This window comes from Malurus melanocephalus, unplaced genomic scaffold, assembly GCF_030028575.1.
Source record: "Malurus melanocephalus ecotype Western Australia unplaced genomic scaffold, MMel_1.1 scaffold_24, whole genome shotgun sequence".
NCBI classification, from domain to species: Eukaryota; Metazoa; Chordata; class Aves; order Passeriformes; family Maluridae; genus Malurus; species Malurus melanocephalus.
The window spans coordinates 4,197,755-4,225,082 of NW_026623256.1; the positions used below are offsets into that span (position 1 = coordinate 4,197,755).

The 27,328-nt window shown below is 42.3% G+C and overlaps 1 protein-coding gene across 1 annotated transcript in view; it reads left to right on the forward strand.

The window, feature by feature from the left end:
• LOC130589075 (receptor-type tyrosine-protein phosphatase gamma-like) overlaps window positions 1–27,328 on the forward strand; it is a gene marked incomplete at its 3' end in the record, with an annotated part of 209,200 nt that overhangs the window by 80,521 nt on the left and 101,351 nt on the right. The window contains exon 2 of the mRNA XM_057390219.1: window positions 3,693–3,797. Coding sequence (XP_057246202.1) covers window positions 3,693–3,797 — 105 coding nt within the window. The remainder of the gene's footprint in view (window positions 1–3,692; window positions 3,798–27,328) is intronic.

The window sequence follows — 27,328 nt, forward strand, 5'->3', positions numbered from 1 at the left end:
GTAGCGTTCAGCACGGCTCACAATTATCTGAAATCGTGTGTGAGAGATTTCTGCAGGTTGGCYGTGAAGGATCCTCTCCCCTTTGCAGCAGCAGCAGCTCTGCAGGGCCCGGCACAGCCCCGCAGGCTGTGGGGTCACGCTCAGCAGACCCCGGCGCTGCACCGGAGCTGCTCGGGATTTCATTTCACGCTTGTGTATCTGAGTGTGCAATCACTCCCCTTCTCTTTTCATCCTCTATCTGCAAGCCTCAGACCATGTATTGAGTTCATTTCTCCTCTGCCATCAGYGCTGGCACGATGGATCAAAGAAGCTTTGCAGGGCAAGGACTTCTACTGTGCCTTCTCTTCCTCTATGCCTCCTGCTCTGTGTGCCTCCATTCCACCCCTCCAATTTGGCTGTTCCCTGTTGAACTGTCCTGGACCATGTTCCTGACCCTCCTATTGTCCCGATTTCCACTTCCCAAGTTCTGCAGGGTTCCCACAAGAGAGGAGCCTCCCCCGTTTGCTCCCTGTCAGACCAGCCCRTCTGATTGCTGGCTTTTCTCCAGCATCCACCTCTGCAGGAGTGGAGAGGAAACCACTTGGCTGCTCCCTGTTCTGGAGCTGTTAACTCTCTCCCAGAAAAAAAGACCTTCAGAATCCTGTAGTGATTGGTGCTAATAACACTTAAATATTTTCTCCAAAACTTAAACTTTCATCGGTGTTGTCAGGTTGTTTTGGTCAGAAGGTGCATCCCCACCTCGCCCCAACAAAATGTGGAAAAAGTAATGATTCTACCTGAAACATTAGATGGTTTTGATGTATGAAGCAGTTCCTTTTTTTTTGAAATAACTTGGGTGCTTTGGCTCTTCCAGACTTCTCTCTGGAAAGCTGTATGCTGTACTCTGTTCCTTGCACCTCTTGAGGGTGAGAGAGTCCACTGACCCCAGTTAACACCAAAGAACAAAAGCACTGTGAGATTGACTGTGTGCTTTTCTGATGACTTTACCGGTGTGAGATATTGCCAACAATAGTTTGTTCCCACAGTGTTTTCTTGGCGTGTTTTTGTGGCCTGATGAAGAAATGCCTGGCTGTGCTGTGAACGGGCTGAGGAAGGGAGCCAGCTGAGGGAGGTTTGTGTCACAATTTTTGTAGGAGCCAGACCATTCCCTTTCCAGTTCACAGCACAGCCACAGCTCTTTGCCCATCATCCTTTCCCCAGAATTTCTGCAGCTACCCAATAAATGTGTATCTTCCCTAAATTGCTGGTGACTGCTGAATTACTGCATGTTTGTAAGGGGATTATTGACAGTAATGTTGGGCTGTCTAGCAGCGATTCAGGACTTTATTTTGAACAGGATGTTCTGATTCGTTTCTTTTGCAGTCCTACAGAATCTATATAGCAACCAGCATATCCCTTCCCATAGTTCTCTTGCAAAGTACTTGAGCTCCCTCCTGGTTCGTAACATCCTTTGTGGTGGAAATAAATTTGTGTACGGCATGTGCCTTCACCTTTTATAAATATAGATAAGTGCACAAATCTATTAAAAGTATCTTTGCAGAAAACTAAAACTGCATATTTTCATAAGAATGTCAGGTTTATAATTGCATAAATAAGATGCTGACTGAAGCAAATGTTCAATTTCACATTAAAGTTAGGCATTCATAAAGGCTTGGATTTGCATAATTTAATTTTCTGCACAGAGGACACTGAAAATCAGTGGTGTGATTCATGGCCACACCATGGTTACCATGAGGCTTTTTGATGGTTCCAGCTACAAGTGCAAAGGTGTTTACAGCCTGAGATGCTTTGCACTGGCTCAGAGCCCCTGTACCTTCAACAAATTTGGATTATTCCCACACGGTGCCTTTCTCTAGATGGAAAGGGACAAGGGAGGGCTCACTGAGCAGATACGTGCAGGAGCACCTCGTTCTTTGCAGGAGGCAGTGTCCAATCTTCCTCCTGCCTGAAGGGTTCAAACATTTTCAGCAACAAAAATCCCACAATCATTTGCCTTCTCTGCAGAGGATGCTCAGGAGAAAGCTGCTGTCTTTCATTTTGTAGCAAAGAGAGGCTTTAGGTGTATTTCTCAGCATATGTGATTTTTAAGTGAGTAATTGAGCCATTTTTTTTTTCTGATAACCTTTACTGCTCAGGCTATTTCATTGTTCTCTTCCTCAGGATTTTCATGGTCTCTTATCTTTGTTCAGTTTTGGGTTTTTTTTGCCAAGAATGTTTGGGTCTCCACATCCCACACTTGTTCTTTCCTGTTGAAGTGAAGTGCCTGTTGCCTTCCAACCACGTAGATGTTTATAAAAGTAAATAAAAAGAAAAAAATGATTGAGATGTTTAATTTAGTATTTTTAAAGAGGAAAACATGGTATGTGAGGTCATGTTGCCTACAAGCCCTGGTTGCATGATGTGTTGCAGTGTTTCTAGTTCACAGCCTGGAGTGAATTAACATTTAGAAAGTTGCCAAGGAGTCTGGAAAACTCATTCAAATGGCACAATCAGTACCTTTGCTCACACAAGAGAAAATTTGGCAGGGCCAAACCCGGTACTGCCTTTCCTGAAATTGCACAACTTTTCCTACCTCTTCAGGGTTCCAAAATGTGCAGAAATCCACGTTTCAGAGGGGAGGTTGTCCACAGGGCTGTGGGCTCTCAGGAATAACCTCGGGCACAGGAGGTGGTGTGAGGGCTGTGCCTCCTGGAAGCTTTTCCAGAGGAAAAAAAAAAAAAAGCAAATTCTGAGCTACTGGTGCATGATGTTCAATAAAGTCCTGGTACAGGCTTCATTCCAGCCCAGCTGGAATTGGCCTGGGAATAGCAGGGAATGCAGCACTTGGTGGCTGCATATGGGTAGCAGTGCTTTATGTGGTTTTCTGAAGTTCTAATTTGAATTATTCAGCCAATTCCTTGCTGATCAAATGAGTGGTTTGGGAGAAGTCAAGCTTCAATTTCCATAAAGTCATTTGGTGCATATTTGTTCCTCACATTCCATGTCTGTGGACCTAAGGTGGTTTTTGTTTGTGTGTATTTATTATAGCACAAAAGTTTTTGGTGCTCTGAGAAATGTAGTTGAATTTATTATGGACTTTCTACTGCCATTTGTGACTTTAGACACCTCTGGTTTGGTTCAGTCAGATGCATAGAAACAATAAAGCAAAATTTGCACATGAAAAGCCCAAATACCCCCATGTCCTCATGGAAGCAATTCACTCCTTTACAAAAGAAAAACTAGAAATTATTGGAGGTATAAAAGAAAAATCCCATGACGGAATGTAGGATGTGGGTTTTTTTTTCTGGTTTAGTTGAATAGTTTTTTTTCTGGTTTAGTTGAGTACCTTCTAGCTTGTGGAGTTTTACAGAGATTTTGACATAGTTCGGTAGTCACTGGCAAAGTAAACTTATTTTATGTGTCTAAACAGAGAGAGTTTGGTCATTTGTCAAGGCTCATGTTGTTGGTTTGTGCCCATCAGAATTTCCTTATGGAAATCACTGGAGTTGCACAAGCACCCAGACTGGAATGATGGCACGGGGAGTCCTGGCTTCTCCTTTGGATGGGGGAGGTTTCAAGAACAAGCCTGTTAAACCTTTTTTTAAGCAATGTTGGATTTGTAGTCTCTGCTCAGCAAAGATTTAAGCCTCACTGTGTAAACTCCAGGGAGCCAAGAGCACTTTCTTAACGATTTCTGCTTCTTTTCTCTGCAGCTCTGACCGAAGGTTACGTGGGCTCTCTGCACGAGAACAGACATGGGAGTTCTGTGCAGATCCGGAGGAGAAAGGCTTCAGGGGATCCCTACTGGGCCTACTCGGGTGAGTGACTTGCCTTCTTCAGAGCACTAAAACATGAAATGAGTCCAGAATCAAATTGTTTGTTTGCTTTTTATTACTATTGTGCTCGGTTTAAATTAATTTTACTGTGTATTTTCTTCTGCTGCTTTCCTTGCAAACTGCCCCTGTACACATCACCTCCTTTCTTGCACTGCCCTTTATCTGCAGGGTTTGCCAAATTATTCTGCTTCTTCTCTCAGTCTTACTTTGCTTTCTTGGCATACCCTGGGTCAGGCATACTCCCAAACTTCTCTTTGCTCTTCTTGACCAGATCAGTACATTCCCAAGCTCACCATTCGCTTACCACTTTGGGTCTTCCAGGAAGATTGTAAGCATCCATATAAATATCCAGATTAAAAAAAACCATAATCCTAGAAGTTTTACAGTTATTTGTTTCTGTGCATGCGTTTTTGTGGTAGTTATAATGACAACAATGAGATTTGTCAGTGCATCAAGCCAGGATGTGTGGTGCTGGAAAGGTAGGATACTGGAAGGGTATTTTATTGTTTGTCTCACTACTTTTGTAAAAACTTATGGCAGACCTCATGTATCTGCACAATTTTGAAATACCCAAATAAAAATATACTTTTGAATGATGTCTTTGATTTGCTGGTTGTTGTGTTCCAGAAAATTCCATGTTTGTATTTGAAATTGTTAAAAACCTGTTCAGCTTGGAATGGTGTTAATAACTATCTTGACTCTGTGGAAGATATCTAATGTCAAAAAAAGTTTTTATGAAGATTTCAAGCACTATATTGACCTTGTGAGAGGTTTTCTGGAAGATCTGAGATATGTTTCAGATATTGGTTTCTTATCCAAGGGGGTTGTGCAGGACTAGGTTTGGCTGAAGGAGAAACATTACTTTCTAAGAGGTCTGAATGCTGATACCAGATAAATATGCAAAAGTTACTTTTCAACTGCAAATGTCCCTCTTTTATCCAGATCATTTATTTCATTTGGAATGAATGATTATAGGTAAGGATAGAGGCTTTTTTTTTTCCATCAACATACACAAGTTATCTCTAATAGATCTCAAAATACAAGCTATCTATCTCATTTGCAAATGGGGTCAGGCAAATAAAATAAATCTAAACATTTTAGTAATGTAGCACAAAAGACCACTTTTGATTTTCAGCCAGCTCAGCCTCTCTTATCTGATGCCTTTTGTCCATATTTGTTCACTGAGGGGACCAGAGGTAATGAAAACGCTGAGCTTCTATGTTTAGGTTGAAAGTGGGAATAAATGGTGGGTGGCAGAGCCCAGATGCCAGACAGATGTTTGTTTCTAGCTGAGCACAGTGAGGAGGATGATCATGTTCTCTGTTTTTCTCCTTGCTTCCTCATTCCCCAGAATATTTCCCAGGAACCCTGCGCAGGGCTTGGCTAAGCAGTTTGTGTACTAACGTTGGTCCTGTGGGTAGGGTTTTGGACATGACTGGGAAGTTTACATCAAATGAGCCTACAGAGAGGGGAAACTTCACTCTGCAGTAAGCAATTAGCCTGTGTCAGTGGTTTCCAAGCTCTTCTACAGACATTATCTGGTAGGCTGCTTCCCTTCCCTATCCTCAGATGGTCAGGCCAGCTCCCCTCCAGTTATTTGTACAACAGCTGCTGGCCCAGCCCCAGCAATTATGGGCAGGGAAGGAGGCTCTGCTGGGCTGAGGGCTGGTGAGTCTGGAGTTTCTTCTAAAGGAATTTGCCAACGGGAGTAAACAAGAGCAGGACAGCTCCTGATCCCAGCAGTGGACAGTCTCTGCTGAGCCCCAGCACTGACCACAGCTTTATATTGATTTCAGTTGAGCAGAGCTGATTTACAGCAGCAGAGGCTTCTTTCTGTTCATGGCTGTGCCTGCCTGCTTGCAGAGATTTTGTATTTTTGGGCTTAAGAGTTCTAAAGTTCTTAAGAGTAATAAATCCCAAGGTGGGGCGGAGAGGTCCAAAAGCAGGCAGCTGGTTGTGGTTTTCCTGCTTGGGGGTGGAAAAAGGGCTCAGCCTGGTGCAGAGAGCCCTCAGATATCCATCTTCCACAGGATGTGTCTGTCCTGTTCTGGGCTTTTCAATTCATTCCTCAGTATCCTGTGGGAAACCCTGCTGCTGCTCTGAGCTCTTGCAGAGTGTGAATGGTCCAGGAGCTGATTTAAACCCCAGAGATGAGGAATTTTCCTCGTTTCGTGAGTGATCTATGGCAGTACCCTGTGCTGCCTGGTCATATTGATCCTCTCAGGCACGAGAGTTTGGAGAGGACAGACTTCAGTCATTGATCAGGTGCTGAATAACCCTCGGACCTGTAACATTTGTATAAAGCACCCACATTCCTAAAGGTCCTTGTGACAGGACCCTGTGAACTCCACTCTGTGCTCAAACTGCCTGTTCCCTGCACAAAGCTGCACCACATCTCTTTCCCTGGCTGGAAAGAAAAGGATTTTTAAGCCTGGTAAAGTAACCCTGTTGTCTACAGACACAATTCTGACTGTAACACTTACTCTAGTTCAGAAATACAACTTGCAAAAATAAAGACTCGATAATTAAATGAAGAAGGCCCATTTTGGATGGGTTCTGTCAAAAAGACAGCAGGAAACACAGTCAGCCCTTTAGAAGAAACTTCGTTAAGTCTATGCTAGCAGCTCTTTAAACCAAAATCAGAAGTGAGCAAACACTGAAAACAGAAGATTAACTTGTCTTTAAATAGGAACTGCAAGGCTGAACAGAGACTGAGATCTCCTAGATGTTCTTTTTAGGATTTTTAGAAAGCTCAGACGACATTTCTAGGGGGAATTCTCTGCGCGTGTATGTTTTGGCAAAGTCTTTATTCCATGATTGTGTCTTGCAGTTTGCCAAAGACTTCCTAAACTGGGACTGGCCACATTACTTGCAGTGCAGCAGAAATGTGGAATAAGCTCAGCACAGTCACAAGAAGTAGGTGTGGGATCCTGAATGTGTTTCACTGCAGTCTTTGCTTTTCCAAGCCATCTTTTCTGAATGGACAGGTTTGAAATGATTTTTAGCACATCCTTGTAATTGCCACAGAACTCAATATGTTCCTAGAACCTGTCATAGTGACAGATAGTAGCAGCTCAGGTGCCTTTTCATTAGTGTGGAAATATTTTTGTAAATATGTGAACTGTTTTTTAAACAATACTGGAACAAAAGCCAACAGAAATATGCAATTTGAAATCTACTGGATCCAGAGCTTTCTGACTGGCCCTCCCTTGTGTAATGTGTGCTTCTTACCAGAGCATAACATTCCAAACATTTAAAGATGCTTTTCAGTGTCAAGTGTTGTGTCTGTCAGTGCTCAGAACACTTTGCTGATGATCTGAGCAGAATTTGCCTTGCAGAAGCCCCAAAAATGAGTAGAGGGACAGGGCTTTAGGAGGAGATTACAGGTGAGATGCTGATGCAGRTGCTTGTACGTTAAGTGATGGTGGCTCTGAAGGATCTGTACCTACTCATACCTTTTCTTCTGAGAAGCTGCTGTGTAAAATTAATGTGGTGATCATTGCATGAGATTGTGGCAAGCCAGAAGTAGCAAGGGGTTTACCCAAATCAGGAGTAGTAAGGGGCTTACCCAAATCAGGAAACTCCTTTTTGAGTGTTCAGGTAGAAGATGTGGTGCCTGATCATTGCCAGTGTTAATTTGTGTGATCAGCAGGTATGGAACGTGTCGTGCACTGTTCTGGGGCAGGATGCTGTAGGCAGTGGTGCTTTTGCCAGTGGAGTTTCCCAGCTGAGCTGGGGTGCCCTCCTCCCTTGATGGCAGTTCTGCCATCARCTTCAGTGTTGTGAGCTGACTCATTCAAGAAATACTCTTTAAGTAATCAAAAACATTTGGGCTTCTCAGAGAACAAAAAGCAGATGTTGGCCAAGATGTCGATATCTTCTTTTTAGATGTTTATCTAACTATGGCTTTGTAAAGAGAATTCTATGTAAAAAACTCATGCAGTTGTTTTTTCCCTTTAATCTTATGGTGCAGTCAAGGCATCTCTTTCTCTTTGTACCTTTAGTCTCTCATATTATATGTGAAATTATTAGCACTGCTTCTGTTCTTTGTGCATGTCCTTACTCATGTTTTTTTCTGTCTAAAATGTTGAATCCTTTCTCTTTGAGATTCCGTGCAACTGCCATGAGCATTAGGAGAAGTTAATAGAAGAAAAATAGGCTTTACAAGAGTAGAGATGACCCTGTGAGTGGGGAAAAGTGTCCATTAAGAACAGGAACTTTGGCCATGCTGTCAAGCTAGTGGACACTATCAGGGTGTGAATTCTTTGTGCTACAACACTCAGGCAGTTATTGCTGTCTTTTAAGATGCTATTATTTAAAATATAACCGGTGGTGAGTGTAAGAATTGAATGTTCTTCTCAAAAGAAATTGCTGGCATTAAAACAGGAATGATGGGTAATGGTTATTTCCTGAAAGAACAGCAAATGGTGTTAACTGTGATGGAATGTAACTCGGTGATATCCTTTGTAAATGTGTGAATTTCTCTCTTTGCTTAGATTGTTCTCATTAAATAAGCTGCTAATGTGAATTGGACAGGAAATAATCAGCACAAAGTAAGGAAAGCATCAAGACTTATTGAACTGAGAGGTAACTAATGGGCTATTTGCCGTGGTCAGTATTTCACTCTTTCGGTCCCTCAGAATAATAAATCTTGTTATTGACCAAAACTCTGGCACACCGTGTGCTCAGTTATCATTGCCCTGTAAAAGTACTCATCTCCCTTAAATGCAGAATGGCCAAATGAGCAGGTTCTGGCTCTCTTGCTTTCTCACTGACTTCCTGAAGAGGAGCTAAGCTGAGAGAAGTAGGAAAAACATTCCCATTAATATCTGATCCGATCAGTAAACTGAGCTTTGAATATTTTAATCTGCATTCATCAGAGATGAATGGTAATCTTCAGTGAACCCTGCTGGAGCCAGCTGCGAGGCGTTCGTTTCCATATGCAATCTTATTAGAGGAACAGTTGTTCCAGAAATCAATGCTACACTCTTTCATAAGGGGAACACAGGAAACTGTAGCTGGAGAGAGTTTGCTGCCACTGTCTGAGCGTGAACCCTGATTTTTAATGTGCACAGCTAAAGCAACTGCTGTGTGTTTTCTCAGATGAACAGGAATTACCATCTGTATATTTTGATTGTTTGTATTCTGATGGTACCGGGTCATGGCGAGTCACGGTGCAGATGTGCACGAGATTCAGGATCTGGATCCATTCTTGGAGGATGCCAAGGAGAGAGAAGGCTTTTTGTCTTGGCTATTCTGCCCCGGTGAAGGAACCAGCACAAAACCCTGTCCTTTGTTTCTGTTCCCAGAGTGAAGAAGTGAGTTTTCACATTCCTATCCCGGAGAACAGGCTATATCGTCCTATCCATAAGCCATAAGCAAGCATGAATAAGGAATTCACAGGCAGGCTTGCGTTGAGTATTTACCATTAGCAGTCCCCTGAGGAGAGCCAGCCTTGCCAGAAGCAGCCCAAGTAGTCTGTATCATTTTTACTAAGCCATATTGCTGGGGAACACAGCTCTGATTGAGAGTCTTGTCATTTACTTTGTTTGTCTATTGGCAAGTTTCTAAATAATCTGCTGAGGAAACCTCAGATAGTAATTTAGTTTCTACTTAGACACAGACACGATTTTGTTATTGAATGCCATTAATACTGTTTACTCTCTCTTCTTGCCACCTTTTCTTGCGTGCCACGCTAACAGTTTATTCCAAGTGCTGTCATAGTCAATCCTGGTATCCAATCTATAATGAAGTACTCGACTGGATTTTTTAAAGTTGGATGGAGATATGGTGAAATTCCCTTCTTTTCTTCTCTCTTTTTTTTTGGCAAGATTCTCACTAGAATTGGATTGATCTTCGTGCTTAAATACATGAAAGCAAATCTCTGATTTTTGAGCGTTCTGAAGCTTTTCTGTATTGTTTTTTGAGCAGACAGGTGAATGGCTTTGAGAGGCTGAAATATGAGATGTGCAAGGATCCAGTCCCCTCAATTTTCGCTCTTTCATGAATTTTTTTCCCTAGCACAGCACAAAAGTATAAAATAACTGCAGCAGATGCCTGATGAAATCTTCAGAGCTTCGGATACAGTTGTTCCAATAGGGCATCAAAAGTATTTTTACTTTGCACTGCTGCAATCACAGCTGTGGCGATCTCCCCTCACATGAGGGAGCACAAAGAGCTGCTTTAGCTGGGGAGGGGAGACCTCTCACTGCTTTAAATGTACTGTGCTTTTTGTTGCATTTTCTTTCAATGTGAACACTGGGACATTTGTGGAAAACCTCTGGAATTACAACAACCAGTGCACTGTTTCAAAAGACTGAGAATGTGCTGAAGTGCAGCAAAAAGTCCTCAATTTAGTTGATCTCTGGGCATTGAAATAAGCAACAGGATAAAATATTTGAAGTTCTTTAGACATAAAAACTTGTGAAATGCCTATATTTTGAGCATGCAAAAGAAAGATGGAGTATTTGGGTAGCAGCTGTGATACAAGCTCAGCAAATAGGCTGGAGAATACTCAGAAGGTTGGAAGCTGCTGTTGCTCTTTGAGGTTCTTCAATAATTGCAGTGATACATTGAAGTTCCAATCTTGATTTCATATGTAACTGAACACATATAGGAGAATAACAGTGAGGAAAAGAGTGTGTGAACAGCAAGGATACTTCTGTGAGACACAAAGCAGCGGGGAAGCTCTGAATAGTCTTGTAGTGTGTGGATAAAAAAAAAAAAAAAAGTAGCTTGGCACAAACATTATTGCAATAGTCCAAGCATGAAATAATCAAGGAATGAAACAGAATTCTAGTTGCAGGATATAAGCGGAGCCTTTGTATGAAATGGCTGAGCCAGGCCAGTACTGCAGTAGATGTAGAATTATTTTCATTATTTCTGTGATGTCAGGTGCTTCTTCATGTCTTTCCAGTCACTGTTCAGAAGATAATCTATTTTTCAGTATCTCTGCCCCAGGAACTGCTCCATCTCTCCCCATTGCCAAAAAATGTCTCCACCTTGCCAGAATGTGGCATTGCAGATTTACAGTTTTTAATCATTGTGGCCCTTGAAGAGCAGCCCCTGCCTGCCCAAGGAGCAGATCTGCCACATTGGGTCCCCTTGCAGGGAGGAGTGAGTGCCCAGAGCTGTGCAGCTGCAGGGCAGGGCTGCTGTGGGATAGAGGGGTTTATTTATTATGTGTCAAATGTCTCATGTCTGCTGGAGAATGGAAGAGTCAGAGAGATTTCACCCAGATCTTTGGAGCTGCAGAATGAGTGCTCAGCAGCTGGAAGAGCTCAGATCCTTACAGTGTCTCTGAGCTGGATGTGTTTGTGGTGGGGCCTGAAGGACAGGGCAGTGTGAGGAGCTCTTGGATCCACCCCGTGCCTCAGCAGAGTGGGAAATTCAGTCCCCAGGGCTGTGCTCTGTCTCTGAGGTCACACATCCCAAATTCTCAGCTGCTGATGGAAGAGACTGTGATTGCCTTGTAGACTGCCTCCTTTGGGGAATCATTGTGGTACCCATGTGGGTACCACAGGTGCTGTGAAACCCCTGAGCTAACAGAAGCTCTTCTGGAGGTGGACATACCATGAAGCTTAATTCTTCCTTCAGCAGCAAGCTCAGTTTCTCCCTGTGCTGGTGCTTTGTGGAAGCTCTCGGTCTGTTTGGTGCTTTCAGTTTTTTCCAGTGGGTTTGAGTAAGAGCACTTTTATTTTTCCCTATTAAATACACAGGCTTGAAGTTCCAAAGTTTTTTTGTTAAAGACTGCATGTGTCCAAAGAGTTGGATGGAGAGTTGGACACTTTTAACTTGTCAAATTAAATAAATGTGAAATCCTGCAATGAGTGCAGAGCTGTGCATATAAATTACATCTTTAAACAGCACTTGAGTGATTTTCTGGAAATGTTTTCAACTCTCCTCTGAACTCTTAAGGGTCATCTCTGTAGCCTTTCTATCTGAGGGAGGCTGTTGGCACTGGAATGATTTATTGGAGAGGTGTGTTGCTCTGCAGTGTAAAAATAATGTCAAGCCTTGCTGAGAACCCGAGTACCAAGCTTTTGTTTTTGTAAAGATGGAAAAGCAAGTGGGTTTAATTCAACTGAACCCTGAATAAATGTTTCCTAAGTGTGTGCTCCCACCCACTCCCATCTTTACACTGCCCAGTTGTGAGGCGAGTGGCACTGGGGGTTGATAATATTTCCAGGATAATTACTGAGATGGGCAGTTTAATTTGTGAAGAATTAGGAGCCCTTTGTCCCCGTTGCAGAGGTGTAAAGATTGTAACTTGAGCTGCCATAGTAAGGGCTGGTGGAGTAATTGTGGTCAAACCCTCAGTAGAGTGAGATAACTTTGAAACAGGTAAAGCCTTTAAAAATACTTAAAATGACCAGCAAGCAACTCTTCCACCTGAGGAACCTTTGCTGCCATGAGTATCAGACCTTCTATCTTCCTCCATCTCCATCCTTCCCGTTCCCTTCCAAACAGTTTAACCTCAGCCAGTGTGTTCTGTTCATGGCTGAAGGAAGCCCTGTCCCCATCGCTCCTGTCTCAGTGCCTTCTCCCTCCCTGCCTGTTTTTTCTTGGCTGCTGTGGGGTGACAGCCCTGCAGGAACAGCCACAGATGCACATCTGCCCTCAGCTCCTGCTGTGCCACAGCAGAAGGACCAGGAGGGCACAGAGGGGCAGGGTGCCATGTCTCACATCACACCAGGGTAGCTGAGCTGAGCTCTCTGGAGCTGCCCACGCTGCTTCTCTTACCTTGATGTAAATTAAACAATTCAGGCCAACATSTGAGTTATGCAGCTGCCAGAAAGCTCAGGAGGTGCTGTTGCACGTGGGGTTCTTGATTTCTGACTCTATTGTGAGGTTTTCTCAGCTGTCTCCGTGTATAAATTTCCTCAGAAATGAACAAAAGAGGGAAAGTCCCTGCAGTTGAATGCCTGAAGGGGATGAGGGTTGGCATGTGACTGCAGTTTGTGTTGCTTTCCTGATGTGGAATAGTGAAACAAATATTTCCTGTCTCTGTCCCAACTTCATGGAGCACACTCACAGCTACAGCTGAGGTGACAAAAAGGTCCCTTAAATGTTGATCATTTCCTTTTGTCCCTCTGCTGTGTTTCACATCATCTAGTCGTTGAGCAGTGGGGTCTGTTCTGAGTGCTGAGCTCCTGCATGAACAAACCGCGATGTGGACGCGCTCAGAATGAAGAATCAAACGTTGTGGGATTTGCTTTGTGTTTGTGTGAACGTGTTTCCCAAGTACAGAAGTAAGATTTACCCTGAGGTAGCACAGCAGTGGAGTCATGGGGAGTTTGGATCACTTCATGTTCAGTTTTACATGCTGTCTTTTGCTCCCGAGGTGTGGTGGTGCATCTCAGGCTCCCAAGCTCAGGCTGCTGCCGGAGCCTTCTGGCCCCTTGGGCTACGAAAAGCCATTTTACATGCCAGATGCTAGTCTGCTCCTAACCAGAGGTGACGTGAACTTTTCAGAGTGATTCCAACTTGGAAGCTCCTGTGGCACTTCGGATCATGGTTTTAATTTTTATATCTCTTGCTGGAGACGTGAAATTGAGACACTTATCTGCATGATACACTATTGCCATTATGCTGATCTCTGAGGAAGGGGATTTGCTCTGTGAAGGTGAGTTTGCAGAGAATTGGATGTGACTTTTGTGAAAAAGGGCTCAGTGTTTGTAGCTCACTCACTGCTTGTATTGCACAAGGGCTCCCCAGATGCCTGCAGGACTTAATTGCTCTCAGTGCAAACATAGAAAAGTTACCTCTGCCTTAAATTTGTGCAAGTCATCTGAGAGGTGGCTCGGTGTTAAATGCATGGATGGCAGAAGAAGAGAGTAATGAGGTGAAGACTGTGAGCTGCAGAAGGTACTGAGAGCTCCCTTTTCTCTGCTGTTAAAGCACCAGAGCAGTGCAGCTCCATGAACACTGAAGTGCCTCATGTTCCTGTGAAAAGTCTCCAGTTCCTGAGAAGCTCTGAGTTTATTTCATGGCTCCAGTTGTGCTCTGAGCTGCTGTTCACTGTGTTGAAGCTCATGCATCACCAAACCAGTGGCTGTGCTGTGTCTGTGAGGTCAGCCCTGCTCTCAGCCTGGGTCAGAGCTACCCAGCAAGTTTGAAAGTTGTGTTGGGAGGGAAGGGGAATTGCAGCCCAGATGCAGTAGAAGGCTCAAATACTGAGTCTATTTCCTTGAGAAATTAAGCTAATCCATGATGGGCCCCTGTTCAAAATGGCAAGTGCTCACAAAGAGCTTTTCAGAGCACGTGCCAGGGAAGTTCTGCTGCTGCGAGAAAACCCCTGCGAGTTCGGCAGATGGGTTCTGACAGCTGAAAAGTGTCTGGGTGGTTCAAGTGATCAAAATATTAGTCATAATTCTGTCCTGTTGTGCTAAGTGAAGTATAACTGTTCAAAGGAAACAGTCCAAGTCCAACCTTTCCATTTGAGGCCATCCATGCTCCTGGTCGTACGTGCCAATGGAGGAGGTCTGTGCAGGAATCCTTGGAAGAGAGAGTTGTAGGCAACCATCTGTTTGGCATTAGCAGAAAGCCTTAAATGAGGGAAGTTGGTGTGGTGTGGCACCTGAACACATCATTCAACATTGCATCTTATGATTTCAGTGTGAACAGGAGTGCAGAATATGGTAAACATTTTCAGATTTTCCCCCCCCCCCAAAGTACTGTTGGAAACTGTAATAAAAAGTAACTGCTGGGAAAGTAGTTTTGCTGAGTTATGCTATTTCTGAAAATGCATAATGCTCCATAGGCTTTTAAGCGATACTGGGCATATTTAACATTCTTTGATGTTAATTTCCTGGCATATGGACATCTCGACTTATTAAAATAAATAAGTACTTTCAAATTTAATGAAATGATGGAGGAAATGGCCTTTTTTCACATTCACGTCCGCTTCGCTGGATAATTTAATGTTTTAAAATGTAAGTTCATATTAAAGTTTAAAATTCAAGTATTGGTTTTTGAAATTCTGTAATAAAAAGGTTTTGCTGTGGGAGAGCTGTATGAATTACTGAGCATGATAACACGATTAGCAAAGTCTAGCTGGTGATTTCTTTGGTACAAAACGCGAGCTGTAAATCCTCCCAGTAGGACCTACAGCGTGGATCTGCTGCTGGGAACTTCTGGTGCCAATGCCTGCTCCATTCCTGGGGCATTACTCTGCAGCCTGGCAGCCCTGGCAGCTGCCTGTGCTCCAGAGTGAAAGTACAGCTGTGGAAAAGGTCTCCTGCATCACTGACCTTTTCCTTCCCACCCCACATTTTACTCTCTCTTGGAGCCAACACTTTAAGCTCCTTGGTGCAGAGATGAGCATTTGTTTATCTTGGCTCCCAAAAAGATCTTTCTGTTTTCTTTTATACCATCTTTGCTTCCAAGGTCTTTGCATCTAGTGGGAAGGATTTCTTAACAGCCTTAGGTGTTACTGTGTTATTAGTAAGTCCAGGAAATGCACTTTGGTCCTCTCTTCAGTGCTGAAGGGAGAGCAGCAATTCCCTGGAGGAGAAGTAATGTTCAGTGTAATTGACTGGATATAAATATTTGAGTCCTAAATATTTAATAGAAATCATTGTGTTTGACTGTAGCGATGCGCAGATGATGGAAGTTTGCTCTGTGTCTTGCGTGTCTTGAGAGACTGCTCACGTGCTGTGTTGAAGCTGAAGATGGCTTTATTTCATTTCAAGGCAGACCAGAAACTGAAGAACTGATTTTCAGGGAGAAAAATGGCAAGGGACCCGAATGAAAAACCTACTCAGCTGAAGCAGAGGTGACAAAGTTCACTGTGATTATATTGATTTTAAATTACTGTGTRGAGCTGGGACTAGCCTATGTCTAGCCGTGCTCACATGAGAAGAAGGAAAGAAAAAGGCATGAATGCTCTCCCCTCTGCTTCCGGATATTTTGTTAGCAGTATGAAAATCTGAGAGCAGCCTTGTCCTCCTGACATTCCCAACAGGCAAAATAAAGGGGTTCCAACATCCCCAGTGGAGCTGAAAGGGGATAAGAGGCACAGTGAGACCAAAACCTGTTTTTTTGTCCCTGGGCAGCCTTGCCCTGTGCCCTGGAGCTCACAGTGCCCTGTTGAGTGTGTAACAGATGCTTCCAGTCCGTGTGTGCCCCCAGCTCTGCCAGAGATGGCATTAACAGCAAACAGAGCGTGTCTCCAGTCTGATCCATTTTTGGTGGAAAGTACTGCAACTGCCTATACCACAAATTAAAACCAAGCTGGAATTAGTAGCAATTAACAGCATCTATATTCATCTACTGGAAGTTTTACGGAAGAGTCATTACTGTTTAACTTTATGCAGTTTGCATCTGTTTCACTGTCAATGAGAAAATTATCCAGTCATTAAGAGTTTACCATTTATTTTAGACCAGTCATGTGTTTTAGTGTCCAATGTGTCTTTGGGGAGCAAGAAATTAGAGCAAATAAAACTAATCCTGATAAAACTGATACATTATTATCAATGGTATATATATTATTGTAGTGAAACTCTCAGCTGCCACATGACTGAAAGATCACCAGTGAATGTGTTGTACCTACAGTAAATCCAGTGAAGTTTTGATGTGAGATGTTGAACCTCCTTGTTTGGTGTGATGGAGAGAATGCCTGAGGCGCTTGGGTAGGGAAGATGGCTATTTCTGTTCCTTCCCCATGGTTTTTCAGCAGTCTGACATAGTGTGCATTCCTGGGCCCATGCCAAGCAGAGATGCGGCCTCCAAGTGAGACTTTATTACTTCAGTCGTAGATGATTAATTTTGTACCAAACCGTATGGGCCTGATTAACCCAGAACACAGCAATAATGCCGTTTTAAAGATCTTTAGTGCATCCATTACTTCTGTTTCCAGTCTGCTTTTTCTCTAGAGAAAAAGCCCTGGTTTCTTACCATTGAATTTTGAAGTAGGATGTGGGCCATAAAAACCACACAGAGCTGACAGTGGCTTGTTATGTTTGACATTGTCTCCATTGAGGGAGTGTTTAGGATGTCCTTGTTTGTGACACCTTTGTAAGGCTAGAGGTTATTGCTCCCTCCACCGCTGTAAGGGAGAAAAAAAATCCATTATCTGTCCTGAGCCATCCAGGAGACTGAAGAAGCAAAGAGCAGGACCCAAACCAGGGTTTGTGGATGTGCTTCAGCCCATTCTGTGTGTGTAGCTCACCTGTCTGAGCACCCAGGGCAACAGCTGGGCTGTTTTCTAGCTAGGAAGGCTCCAGCTCTCTGGGGCAGGTTATTCTTGCCACCTCCCTGTGAGTGTTGGGTCTGCAAGTGGAAGAGTCAGGGTGTTCTGTTTGTTGGTTTGATATGTTTTCAGTTTTAAGCTCAAAAATACTTTGTAGCTCCACTGTAGAAGTGCAGGTTAAATAATCTCTCCATATTTTGCAAATCACTGAACTTTATCTAAAAGCATTCTTGGGGCACTGCTTGGCTCTTAGAAACCTGCTGTTTGTTAAATCACCCTTGAGGTTTTGTATAGTTTGGGCCTCTATAAAATAAAAATAACAATCTTCTATTGTCCCTGGAAAAGCCTTGTACCCTTATCAACATCCTCTTGGCTTGTCTGGGGAAAGCAAATACACCCCCTGATGCCAATGGCCATGTAGGGACACAGCCTCGTATTATTTCTGTGGGACTGTGACTCCTGTGACCTCTTGCTGGTGGAGTTTTGTCTGAACAAATCCTGTGATAACGTGCTGCTGGCAGAACTCACCCAGACTGGGTGGTGTGGAGCAAGGAGCACCCGTTCAGACTCTCACACTTGGTAAAAGAAGTGTATTTTGCCAAATTTGGAAGAAGAAAAATGGCGTTTGTGGGAATCAYTTCCATTTCCCATCTTGTGGCAGTTCTGCTTTGTGCCTCTCTGCAGCCCTGGTCAGTCCAGCTGAAGCTGCAGGTGATAGATTTTGCTCTCATTATCTGTTTTTGTCAATCTTCAATTTTCTTGCCTTCACACATCTTTCTTCCTTGAACATCCGTAGCAAGACAGAGATCTCCAGCCAGTCACACACTGTTCAGTCTCCCCCACAAACACTTTTTGAATAATTGTGCCCTGTCTCCACAGGATTCACTTTCACAAAAGGATCTGTTGCTGACTTTTTTAGACTCTAGATTGCATTATCTTGATGCACACATGTTGTCTCTCTGAATGAAAGGGAAATTATTTTGAATCAATGAAAATATAAATGCCATTCCTGTATGGATTTAAACCTGAAGTGCTGGAAACAACCTGACCATGTCGTGCCAGCCAGTGAGTGCCTCTGAGAGGTGTTTCTCGAGCAAGCTGTGTGCCCAGGGGCTGACAGCAAAAGCTTGCTTCTTAAAATAAACCAGTTCCAAAAAGTCAGCTTTTGGCTCCCTGGAAGCCTGTGTTTTTGCAGCCACCTGTCCTGACTGCTTCCTGGTGTGATTTAAACCTGTGCAATCTGCCAYTGTGTACTGATGGAGATTGTTTTACGGTGGGCTGGGCTGTGGGACCGTGTCAGGATGTACTCGAGGAGTAATTCATTGCTTCATTTTTGTGAAGGTGGGCAAAAACCCAAACCCCTGAGCTGAAACTCCACATGGCTCGTGTGAAACTGTTAAGGACTTAAACAGCACAGAGATTGAACTGTCAGAAAGTGGGTCCATCTTCTCTTACAAAAAGCACAGATAAAGGAAAAAGCACCTTTAAAGGAAGAAGCAGGTAGCTTCTCTAAGTGGAATTTTGTTACATGCAGACCTCCAGGACAATCAGACAAGGATTTTGATTCATGAGATAATGGATTCAGAAGAAGTTTGCTGTTAGATTAATTAGTGTTGATAGGACTGACCCAGATATAATGTATGGTGACTGCAGTGGATGGCAGGCACTGGACAGAGAGCCAGTGGAAGCACATTTGGTGAGTTGTGTGCTCACCTTGTCTCATTTCTTGTGGCACAGGTGACTCGTGAACAAACCTGTGTGAATTTGAAGTGAGGGTTTCTGTGTCTAATGCTCTGATTAAGAACTAAATGCCTATCATATACATACATATATATATATATAGATATATATAGGAAATGCATTATCAGTTAATTTAAATGAAGTTTCTCCTTTGATAGCCAGTTTCTCTCCCAATATTCAGTCATCCCTGTTGTTTTTTGGTTTTTTTTTAACTCAATATGTATCTTACAGCAAAGCTAGCTGATGGAAAACTGGAATATGTATTCTACAGCATTAAAACAGATTGAGAGTTTTGTCTTCAATGGCTTAAGAAGGCACTTTCAAGACCTTGCTGTATAAATAAATTCTGCAGACTTAAATCTTTTTTTTTCCCACTTTCAATTCAAAATGATACCAGTATCTCCTACAGAAATTGATAATACAGAGAAAATGGACTTCATTTTCAGGGAATGAATTAGGATGAAAAAATGCTACTGGAAGGGGGAATTTGGGAGAAATCTTAATAGAAATCTCCAATTAGTTGAATGGCTGGTTATCTGTGACAAGACATAATATTTGCTGGACACTGCAAGCTGCATGAATACTTACAAGGAAAAATGTAAAATAAGATTCAAGTTCATGTACTGTGTGTTGTAAAATGTGGGTGATCTTTGCACAGCTTTATGGCTTAAATAAGTTTTTGAGACAATATTGGGAGAAAGGTGTTAGTGGAATATAAGATTATGAAAATGACTGTGTTTGGGCACCCTGTTAAAATCTTTGTCAAACAGCCATTTTATTACATTTGGCTCTAATTTGCTAAACAAGGCCAGCAGAATGGAGTATCTAATATTTTTATCAGTAAAGGCAGTTCTATCAAAAAGGAGGAAGAAAATCTATCCCTTTCAGCACATAAATAAAAAGTTGTACTGACTGAAAGCCAGATAGTAAATGATGTGAAGTGTGAACCCCTAAACTACTTTCGTCAGATACTTCAAGTTAAAAAGAAAAAAAAAATTGAAATCCCCCTGGAAGTAATTTTATGAAAATTAGAAATTCTATTCTTAGTCCTGTAGATGGTTTCAGCCTTGCATTGATTAGTCATAGATGTGAGGATCAGGTGAAGTGTCATTARCTTGTTTTTAATTGCAAAGGGAATTTTATAACATGAAATGTCTATATGAGACAGAAAATGTGGAAGAGAAAAACAAGATTGAGACTGAGCGCTACATGCGAAATGTGCTGCTTTGTCCATCTCTGACAATTTTTTAGGTAATCTGCAAATCATCTGCTGGTTCTCAGCAATGTTTCCTCCGGTCTGTATTGCAGTGGAATATTAATTTGAGGTCTGATGTGTTTCTAGTCTTGGGTTTTGTTTTTCAGTAGAGGTGGAGCCCCATGGTGGCTTCCATCCTACTGTCTTGATGATAATGTTTTCACTTGGTGAAAATAGAGGAAGACACCCAGGCTTTGAACTGATGTGGGATAAAACTGGTGGAAGGAAATAAACCCAACCTGCATCTTCTTTGACCATCTGTGGTTTCTTTCTCTGCTGAGTTTTGAGTGTGCCTGCTTCCCCCAGCAGTGGGGAGGTGAGTGTCCTGCACAGAGCTCAGGCGCACGCTGCCTAAATCATTACCTCAGCTGTACAAACCCAGAGATGGAGGGGAAAGGGCTGAGAATCAATTTTTTTTTGTTTTTTTTCAGTCAGACAAGAAATAAAGATCCATGGATGCAGTGGCCAATGACTGATTATCACCTGTTGCTCTCACAAGAGCTGAGCAGGGGATTAGCATTCCCTGTGCTCCCTCTGCTACTCCTGCCCTCAATTGGGATTTTTTTCAAACCATGTTTCAGATGAGAATGCAACAGTCTGGCATGAATGAACACCGATATAGATCTGTCTAAGCTCCTTTCTCACTTCAAACTCAGTGATAGTTAAGACAGGATTATAAAGAAGCAAGAAAATTCAGCTCAGAAGTCTTGAAATCAAAGCAGTTCAGTAAAACGAAGGTATTCTGAAACCTTTGTGCCAATTAACACTGGGCTGTGACAGCAGAGTCTCTTTTAGCTCATAAAAATTCTCACTTGTGCTTATTTGGGTGGGTGGATTTAAGCAGGGGGAACCTATAAGGCTTCCTTTTGATTAGCTTTCCCCAGGCGTTGGGTCAGATCAAGCAATGCCTGGCAGCTGGATTTTTATCACTTCAAAGAAGAAAATATTTAGCATGATATAGAGATTAGATGCCCATGCTGATGCTGTTAACTGTGCTGAGGACACCTTTTTTTAGCCAAATATGTGTCCCGGAGGAGATGTTTAAGAAGTGTTTAAATTTGGAAAAATTTCTACAGATTTTGGTTGAAATCCTGCTTGCATGGAATAAATTTCAGAGCTCAGTTTTTGCAGTCACTTAAACAATCACGAAATTTGATTCATATCAGTAATTCTGTAAAACTCTTCCTGTGGATTGCACTGCATATATGCTCTTAATGATGTCAGGGCACTGATGTCCAACTGTGCATGAAATAAATAAATATAAATACTGTTGTAATCTTCTTCAAGCTTGTTTAAATATTATTGATTCAACCCAGTAACATCGTTACCGATACAGTAGGTGTTTTAATAGTGGACCTTTTCCATTTTAAAATTCAATTAATCACAGCATGGTGTAATTAATTTTTTTATTGTATTCATTCCAGGGAGAGAAACAATTGGCTGCTTTTGCAAGATGTAGTTGCTTTAAAGAAAAAAAAATCAAATTAGAACATTTTCTAACTACCTAGGATCCCCTGAGAGTAATGATCCTGCAATATACAGAGTTCACACCATGCACAGCTGAAATGTGGTCAGCCAGCTCCAGTGAAATGAAAAAACCATTTAACAACGCTTAAGAACAGCACAGAACAGATCAGTACATGGAGTGAGGAATATTAAACTTCACTAAAAGTTTTAGGTGCACAGAATGTCATTACTAAAATTGAAATTGTCAGGCTCCTGGGATTAATACCTCTGTACTTACGAAAATTGCTGTAATGTCAATGACCACAAGTAGTCATGACCTTGGTTCTATTTGGAGGGCTTTTAAAGGTCTCCCACTGACCTTAAAAACCTCATTTCCAACATTTTAGATAAGCCCATTATTGCAAAGATAGGAGCACAGGAAGATCCATCGGTGCCTGAGTTCAGCGCCACTGTCCAGCCGCGGCCAGCGGTTTGTGCTGGTGAATTTTTCATGAAATAGAAGCAGTCGGTACCTGGCTGCAAATCCCTTCTGTGTGCTGCTGCTTTGTGCGGTGCTGGGGGTGTCAGAGTTTGCAGAGGGAAGGAGCTGTTGCCATGGGAATTTTGAAAGCTGCCGTTGTTTCCCCCATTGCCAGGAATTGTGGAGAATCGGGACTCAGAGGAGCAAATTCTCCCCGGGATGTGACTGCTCTGCTGTGCCTGGCAGATGTGGAGGATGGGACAGCTGCAGAGGTGGACAGCAAGGGGGATACTTCCTTTTCCCTGCCCAAACCCCTGGCAGAGCTCACAAGTAACAGGGCAGATTTGAGAATTCGTGAGTGCTGGGGATATTGGGCAATCCTGCTCTTTTCCCAGGGTTTCTCCAGCAGTCGCCAGAGGAGGCTTTCAAAGGAGTTCTCTATTGCTATAGAAATAGGAAAATGTGAAAATGAAAAACTCCTTTGTAAAGGTCAGCCTGAGCAGGGTGCTGGATTGACATTTATGCCTTTCAGAAGTTCCTCTTTGTTACACACAAGATGAAGAAACTTACTTAGAGGGCACTGGGCAATTTTGGTTTATTGTTTTGTTTACTTGTCTTTTTTTTTTTTTTTTTTTTTTTTTTTTTTTTTTTTTTTTTTGTTCTATCTTTTGTTCAATACCTCTCTGGCAATACAATTATAGGCAGCTGCTCTTGTGGTGCAAACCCAGATTTTCCTCACAAAATTCCCTTTCAGTCTGACACTTCACAAGCTTTTCCCAAGCCAGAGATGAATGAATACTCTTGGAAAGTCTGCTAAGATTCTTTAGCCTGCTATTTTCTGTGCTGTCTAAGAATTTAATCCAATAACCATTTCTAGTGGCTGTGTCAGGATTTTGGATCAGACCCAAAGCATGCCAAGAAAAAAAAGGTTTAGATGTGTATGAGAAACATTCTTCCTTGGCAGCAGGGTATTGGAACTGTGTTTTAGTCTATCCCCCTAATTTCTTGTGTTTCTTACATGCGTTCAGGTGAGTTTGGGTCTATTCCCTTAATTTCTTGTGTGCCCCTTTGCTCAAAAGGGATGGAAAAAGAACACTATTATTTCTCCCTTGCCTGTCACCTTTGGTTTCCTAGGACAGTAATAGTTTGACTTCCTCCTTTGTGCTCCCACTTTTCACTTTTTTCCTTCCCCACTTTGCTCACTGGTAGTGAATATATAGCAAAGTGATTGGAAGTGATTCTCCACTATTTTTATATAAAGCCTGAAAACTTCTTGCAGCTCTTTAGGCTGCAAATGGATGTCATCACCAGGCTGTTTGCTGGGTGGTTGATACCTGGCTCTTGTCCCATTTTCTGTGACTTTGTGCCTGGATGGAAGTTTTGGGCTTGCTGTCAACACATCCTACATCTGAATTCAGAAACCAAAAAGAAATCTGTATTTCCTCATGCTGCTGCCCCTTTCTCAGTCTACAGAGTATTTGTGGCAATGAAATAAAGCAGGGGAAGGGCCTTATCTTGCATTAATCCACGAGAAAAGGCAGAGCTCTGCTTATGAAAACTTTTGCTCCAATCCACACGTGCCTCGGTGAAGAAATCAGTGCCTGATCTGCTCATTTTAGTCKTGTACTTATTTGCCCATTTACTTCCCCCCAAGTGAAGGATGACTTCTTCATGGAGGGTTGTTTTTCCTCAGTTATCAGAGCACAAAATAAAGCAGCTGTTTGTACCAATTTCTTCCACACTGTAAGGATCATTTAGTATGCAGGAAACCAAAAACTTCACACGCACCGCAAGAAATCATGTGAGTCTAATGATGCCATTTAACAGATCGTGTTTTTCTTGGCATAAATTAAGACCTCTCAGAAAAAAAGTTGCAAAAATTGGAAGAAGCTGTGTTGTCTGAGGATGATAAAGAAAAAGGAGTGGATTGAAGAAGACAGCTTTTTGATTTTAAGAGCTGATAAATCCTCAGCTCAGTAAGAAATTTATGTTGCTGTGCACTGAAGTTCAAGAATTGCTGTTTTCTCAGTTGAGATGAAGCTCCTTTGTTTATGGAGAGGCATTAAGTAGAAGAGGGTTTTTAGTCTAGCTTCCTGTAATTCTAGGGCATTGACTTTTGACTCTTGAGAGAAGACATTGCAGAGGAGGCAGTGTCTCAGTKAAAAGAGCTTTTCAGAAAGAAGGTAGGAAGAATTCATATTCCCAATACAGACACGTAAAATGTATGCTAAAAAGGTTGATTAAAGTGGCTACCCACATAAACGTGACAACTAGAGCTCTGTTGTGCCTAGAGCCTGAATTCTTAAAGGAAAATCCCTTTCTTGAGTTCATGTTCTCTATTTTTATAGTTATAATTGCCTGATGTTTCCATTGGTTTTGGTTCCCCTCTTCACTGGGCTGTCTAGGATTTCACTGCTGTCATATGCAGCACCTTCTTTACAAGACAATCCTCAAAATCTCTTTTCTTAGGCTGTCATTCAGAGTAAAGTTAGAACTGATTGACTGATTTGTTTTTAATAGTAACATCCCCGAATCCCATCCCCTCTCCTTCTGGCATCAATCAGCTCTCTGTTAACCAGGGGGTGCTGTTACTTTCAGCACGTCTTCAGAACTTGTAAAAAGATAATTGTTAACCTAAATGCCAATAGGACTTTAGCAAAGGCTTGTTTAGAGCTCARAGGTTTCAGCAGTAATCGATTTGATAAAATAATGGCTTCTGTTCCMATGTGGAGATATTTCTGTCTTTTCAGGCACTGTTTGTTGAATGAAGKGAAATGGTCATCAGAAACGGGGTCAGTAGAAGCTGTTGGAGCAGTTGTGGCTTGTTCCCTGTGGTTTGTGTCTTTGAATCCTTTTCATTCTGGAAGTGAAACAGAAGCAAAAATTTTGCGTAAATCTCTCACTACTGTTCCGACCAGAACATTTTATGCCACGTGTTTCAATTCAATTCAAGAGCACACAATTTTATTTTCGTTTTTTGCTAAGGTTTCGCTGTTTAAACTCCTGACAAATGTAGGTGCTGGCTGGATTCAGCATGTTTTAAAACCTGGCAAAAAGTGTCTCTAATTGACATCTAAATGTTGTGCACACCTCCTGCACAGCCCGTTAGGGATGTCTCCTCACTGCTGTGACAGCCTGCTGTTATTATACAATTATCTGCCATGGCCTGCACGGGTAGGAGGGCYTGGGAAGCCAAGGGGGTGTGTGGCTGTGTTTATTTAAGTGCTCTATTGTCAGAACCCCTATATTAAGTGGTGATGATGCTGCTCCTTTCCCCTTTAACCCTCACATTCCAGGCAGTGSAGATGAACACTTCCCTGCTGCTCTTTGCAAGCAGTTGCTATTGCTCCGGGGAAGTTCCGTTGTTGGTTTGGCTTTTTCATTTTAAATTCATGTGTTGCAGTTTAGAAAGATAAAATACCCAGTTCTAGCTAGCTGCCAAAAAAGTGTATCCCTTCCTGTAAGGAATAACTTCTCTGCCTGTTAATTTGCCCTAGGTGAGAAGTGAGGATGTTGAGATACGTTACCAGAAGTGAGGATGTTGAGATTTGAGGGCACCAAACTGAAGGAGAAGGCTTTGTTCAGCTCCCTGTTCCTTCCTCAGATTGCCTGGAACGTGTCAGGAAAAAGTTTCATTTAACCTTTCCCCATTAGCGCTCTTCTAAATTGAGTTTGTTCTTTTGTTTGGGGCTCACTCCTGAGGAGTATCCACAGTAGAGGTTTTCCAGTGAGAAGCAGGCAATGGAAATGGAGCCCATATTTCTGTGTTTGGCAGCACAGCTGAGCTTTCTGACCCYCAGCCAGGGATCAGAAGAAGGTGGGAAGCACAGGAACCGATCACTCACCTGACACTTCTCTCTGCTTGACTGCTCAGGGTCAAGCTGTGACCACAGGCTACAGAGTCCTTCCAGATTTTTAACAGCACAAACACGTTTTTACAAATTCTGCTAATACATCATAGTTTGTTTTGACTAAAACATTGTCAGGAAAACTTACCATCATGGTGTCTATTTCTGTGATGTGACAGAGAAGAGTTTAATAGTTTGAAAATGAATGAATTTAAAATTGGATAGTTGAAGGTCAGACCTTATAGTGATAACTCAGCTAATGTAATATTCATACCTTGGTCTAAAATAGTGCTGTATATCAATATGTTGTCCCTGTCTGCCATGATTRTCTAGGGTAGAAATATATTTGTGCACTGACAAATGTCTAAGGGAGAAAGAGACAGGGCATTATCCCGACAGTGTACAGGAAAATTCAGGAGTGAATTCATAGGCCACAAACCATCTGTCTCTTCTGACTCAAACAAACTGTATTGTTTAAGCATTAACCACTGTCAACGCTTGCCACAGTAGAATTACCTGGACCATCCTTCAGCTGATTCTGTGCTCTGGATGAATGACTTGTTTTTTGGAAAAAGCACTAAACTGGGAAGGGGGAAAATACCTGATTTGTTCTGAGGCTTAGTTCTCAAATCAAAAATGTGGCCTAAGAKCTGAAAATTATTCCTTGCCTCTCCAATATGGATGGACAAAAATCAAACAGGATGCATGAGATATGGATACACTAGCATTAAACACCAGCCTAATACAGGTCAGCATTCAATCTGTCCCATGTTTGAGAAGCAAAAATTCATGCARGGATGTCTTTTTAAATTTTTGACATTTTCAAGTTTTACAAGGTTTGTGCTGGCAAGGATTTCTTGGACACTTCTTCATTGGCTGCTACCTCTTGCTGTCATCTCAGARCTGTGTTGTTGAATTTTTCAATGTGTTCAAAATCTTGATTATCCTTTGTCATCCTAAAGTAAAAGACATGATACATTTCATCTGTTGTTACCCTTATTTAAATGAAGATGATCTGCCTCCTTGATTTTAAGAAAGGAAAGTGCCTTGCCCTAAAGAGGCATAAGATGAGGCTACAAGACAGGGTCAGTTTGGATCCCCTGATTTCCAGATAAAGAATGAGGAGGGACTGCATTTACTTTGAGAAGAATATAAAAAAAATCAGCATTTATCTACAAACTCCAGTGAATTGCTGCCTGAGTAGACTTATCCCCTGATTTAATGATAAACACTCAGCCTGCAGTGGTCAGATGAACCTTCTTGTCCTGCTCCACAAAGAGCACATGGCCCTTTTCTCAATCACAAAGGTCTGAAATGCAGAATTGGAATCTCTTGGGAAATAAATGTAGTGTTTGCTGAGTTAGGTATGGTGGCATCAGGATTTGATTCCCTCTCTTGGTGTGCTTCTAAATATTCAGGGCTAAAGTGGAACTTGTGCTAAAAGTTTTCCTTTTTGGGTGTTGGATGTTTGGTTGTTTGTTTTTAGTGAACTGGACATGACTTGGGGTTCCTTTAAAATCCCAGATCTCTGTACATTTTACAGGTGTCTTT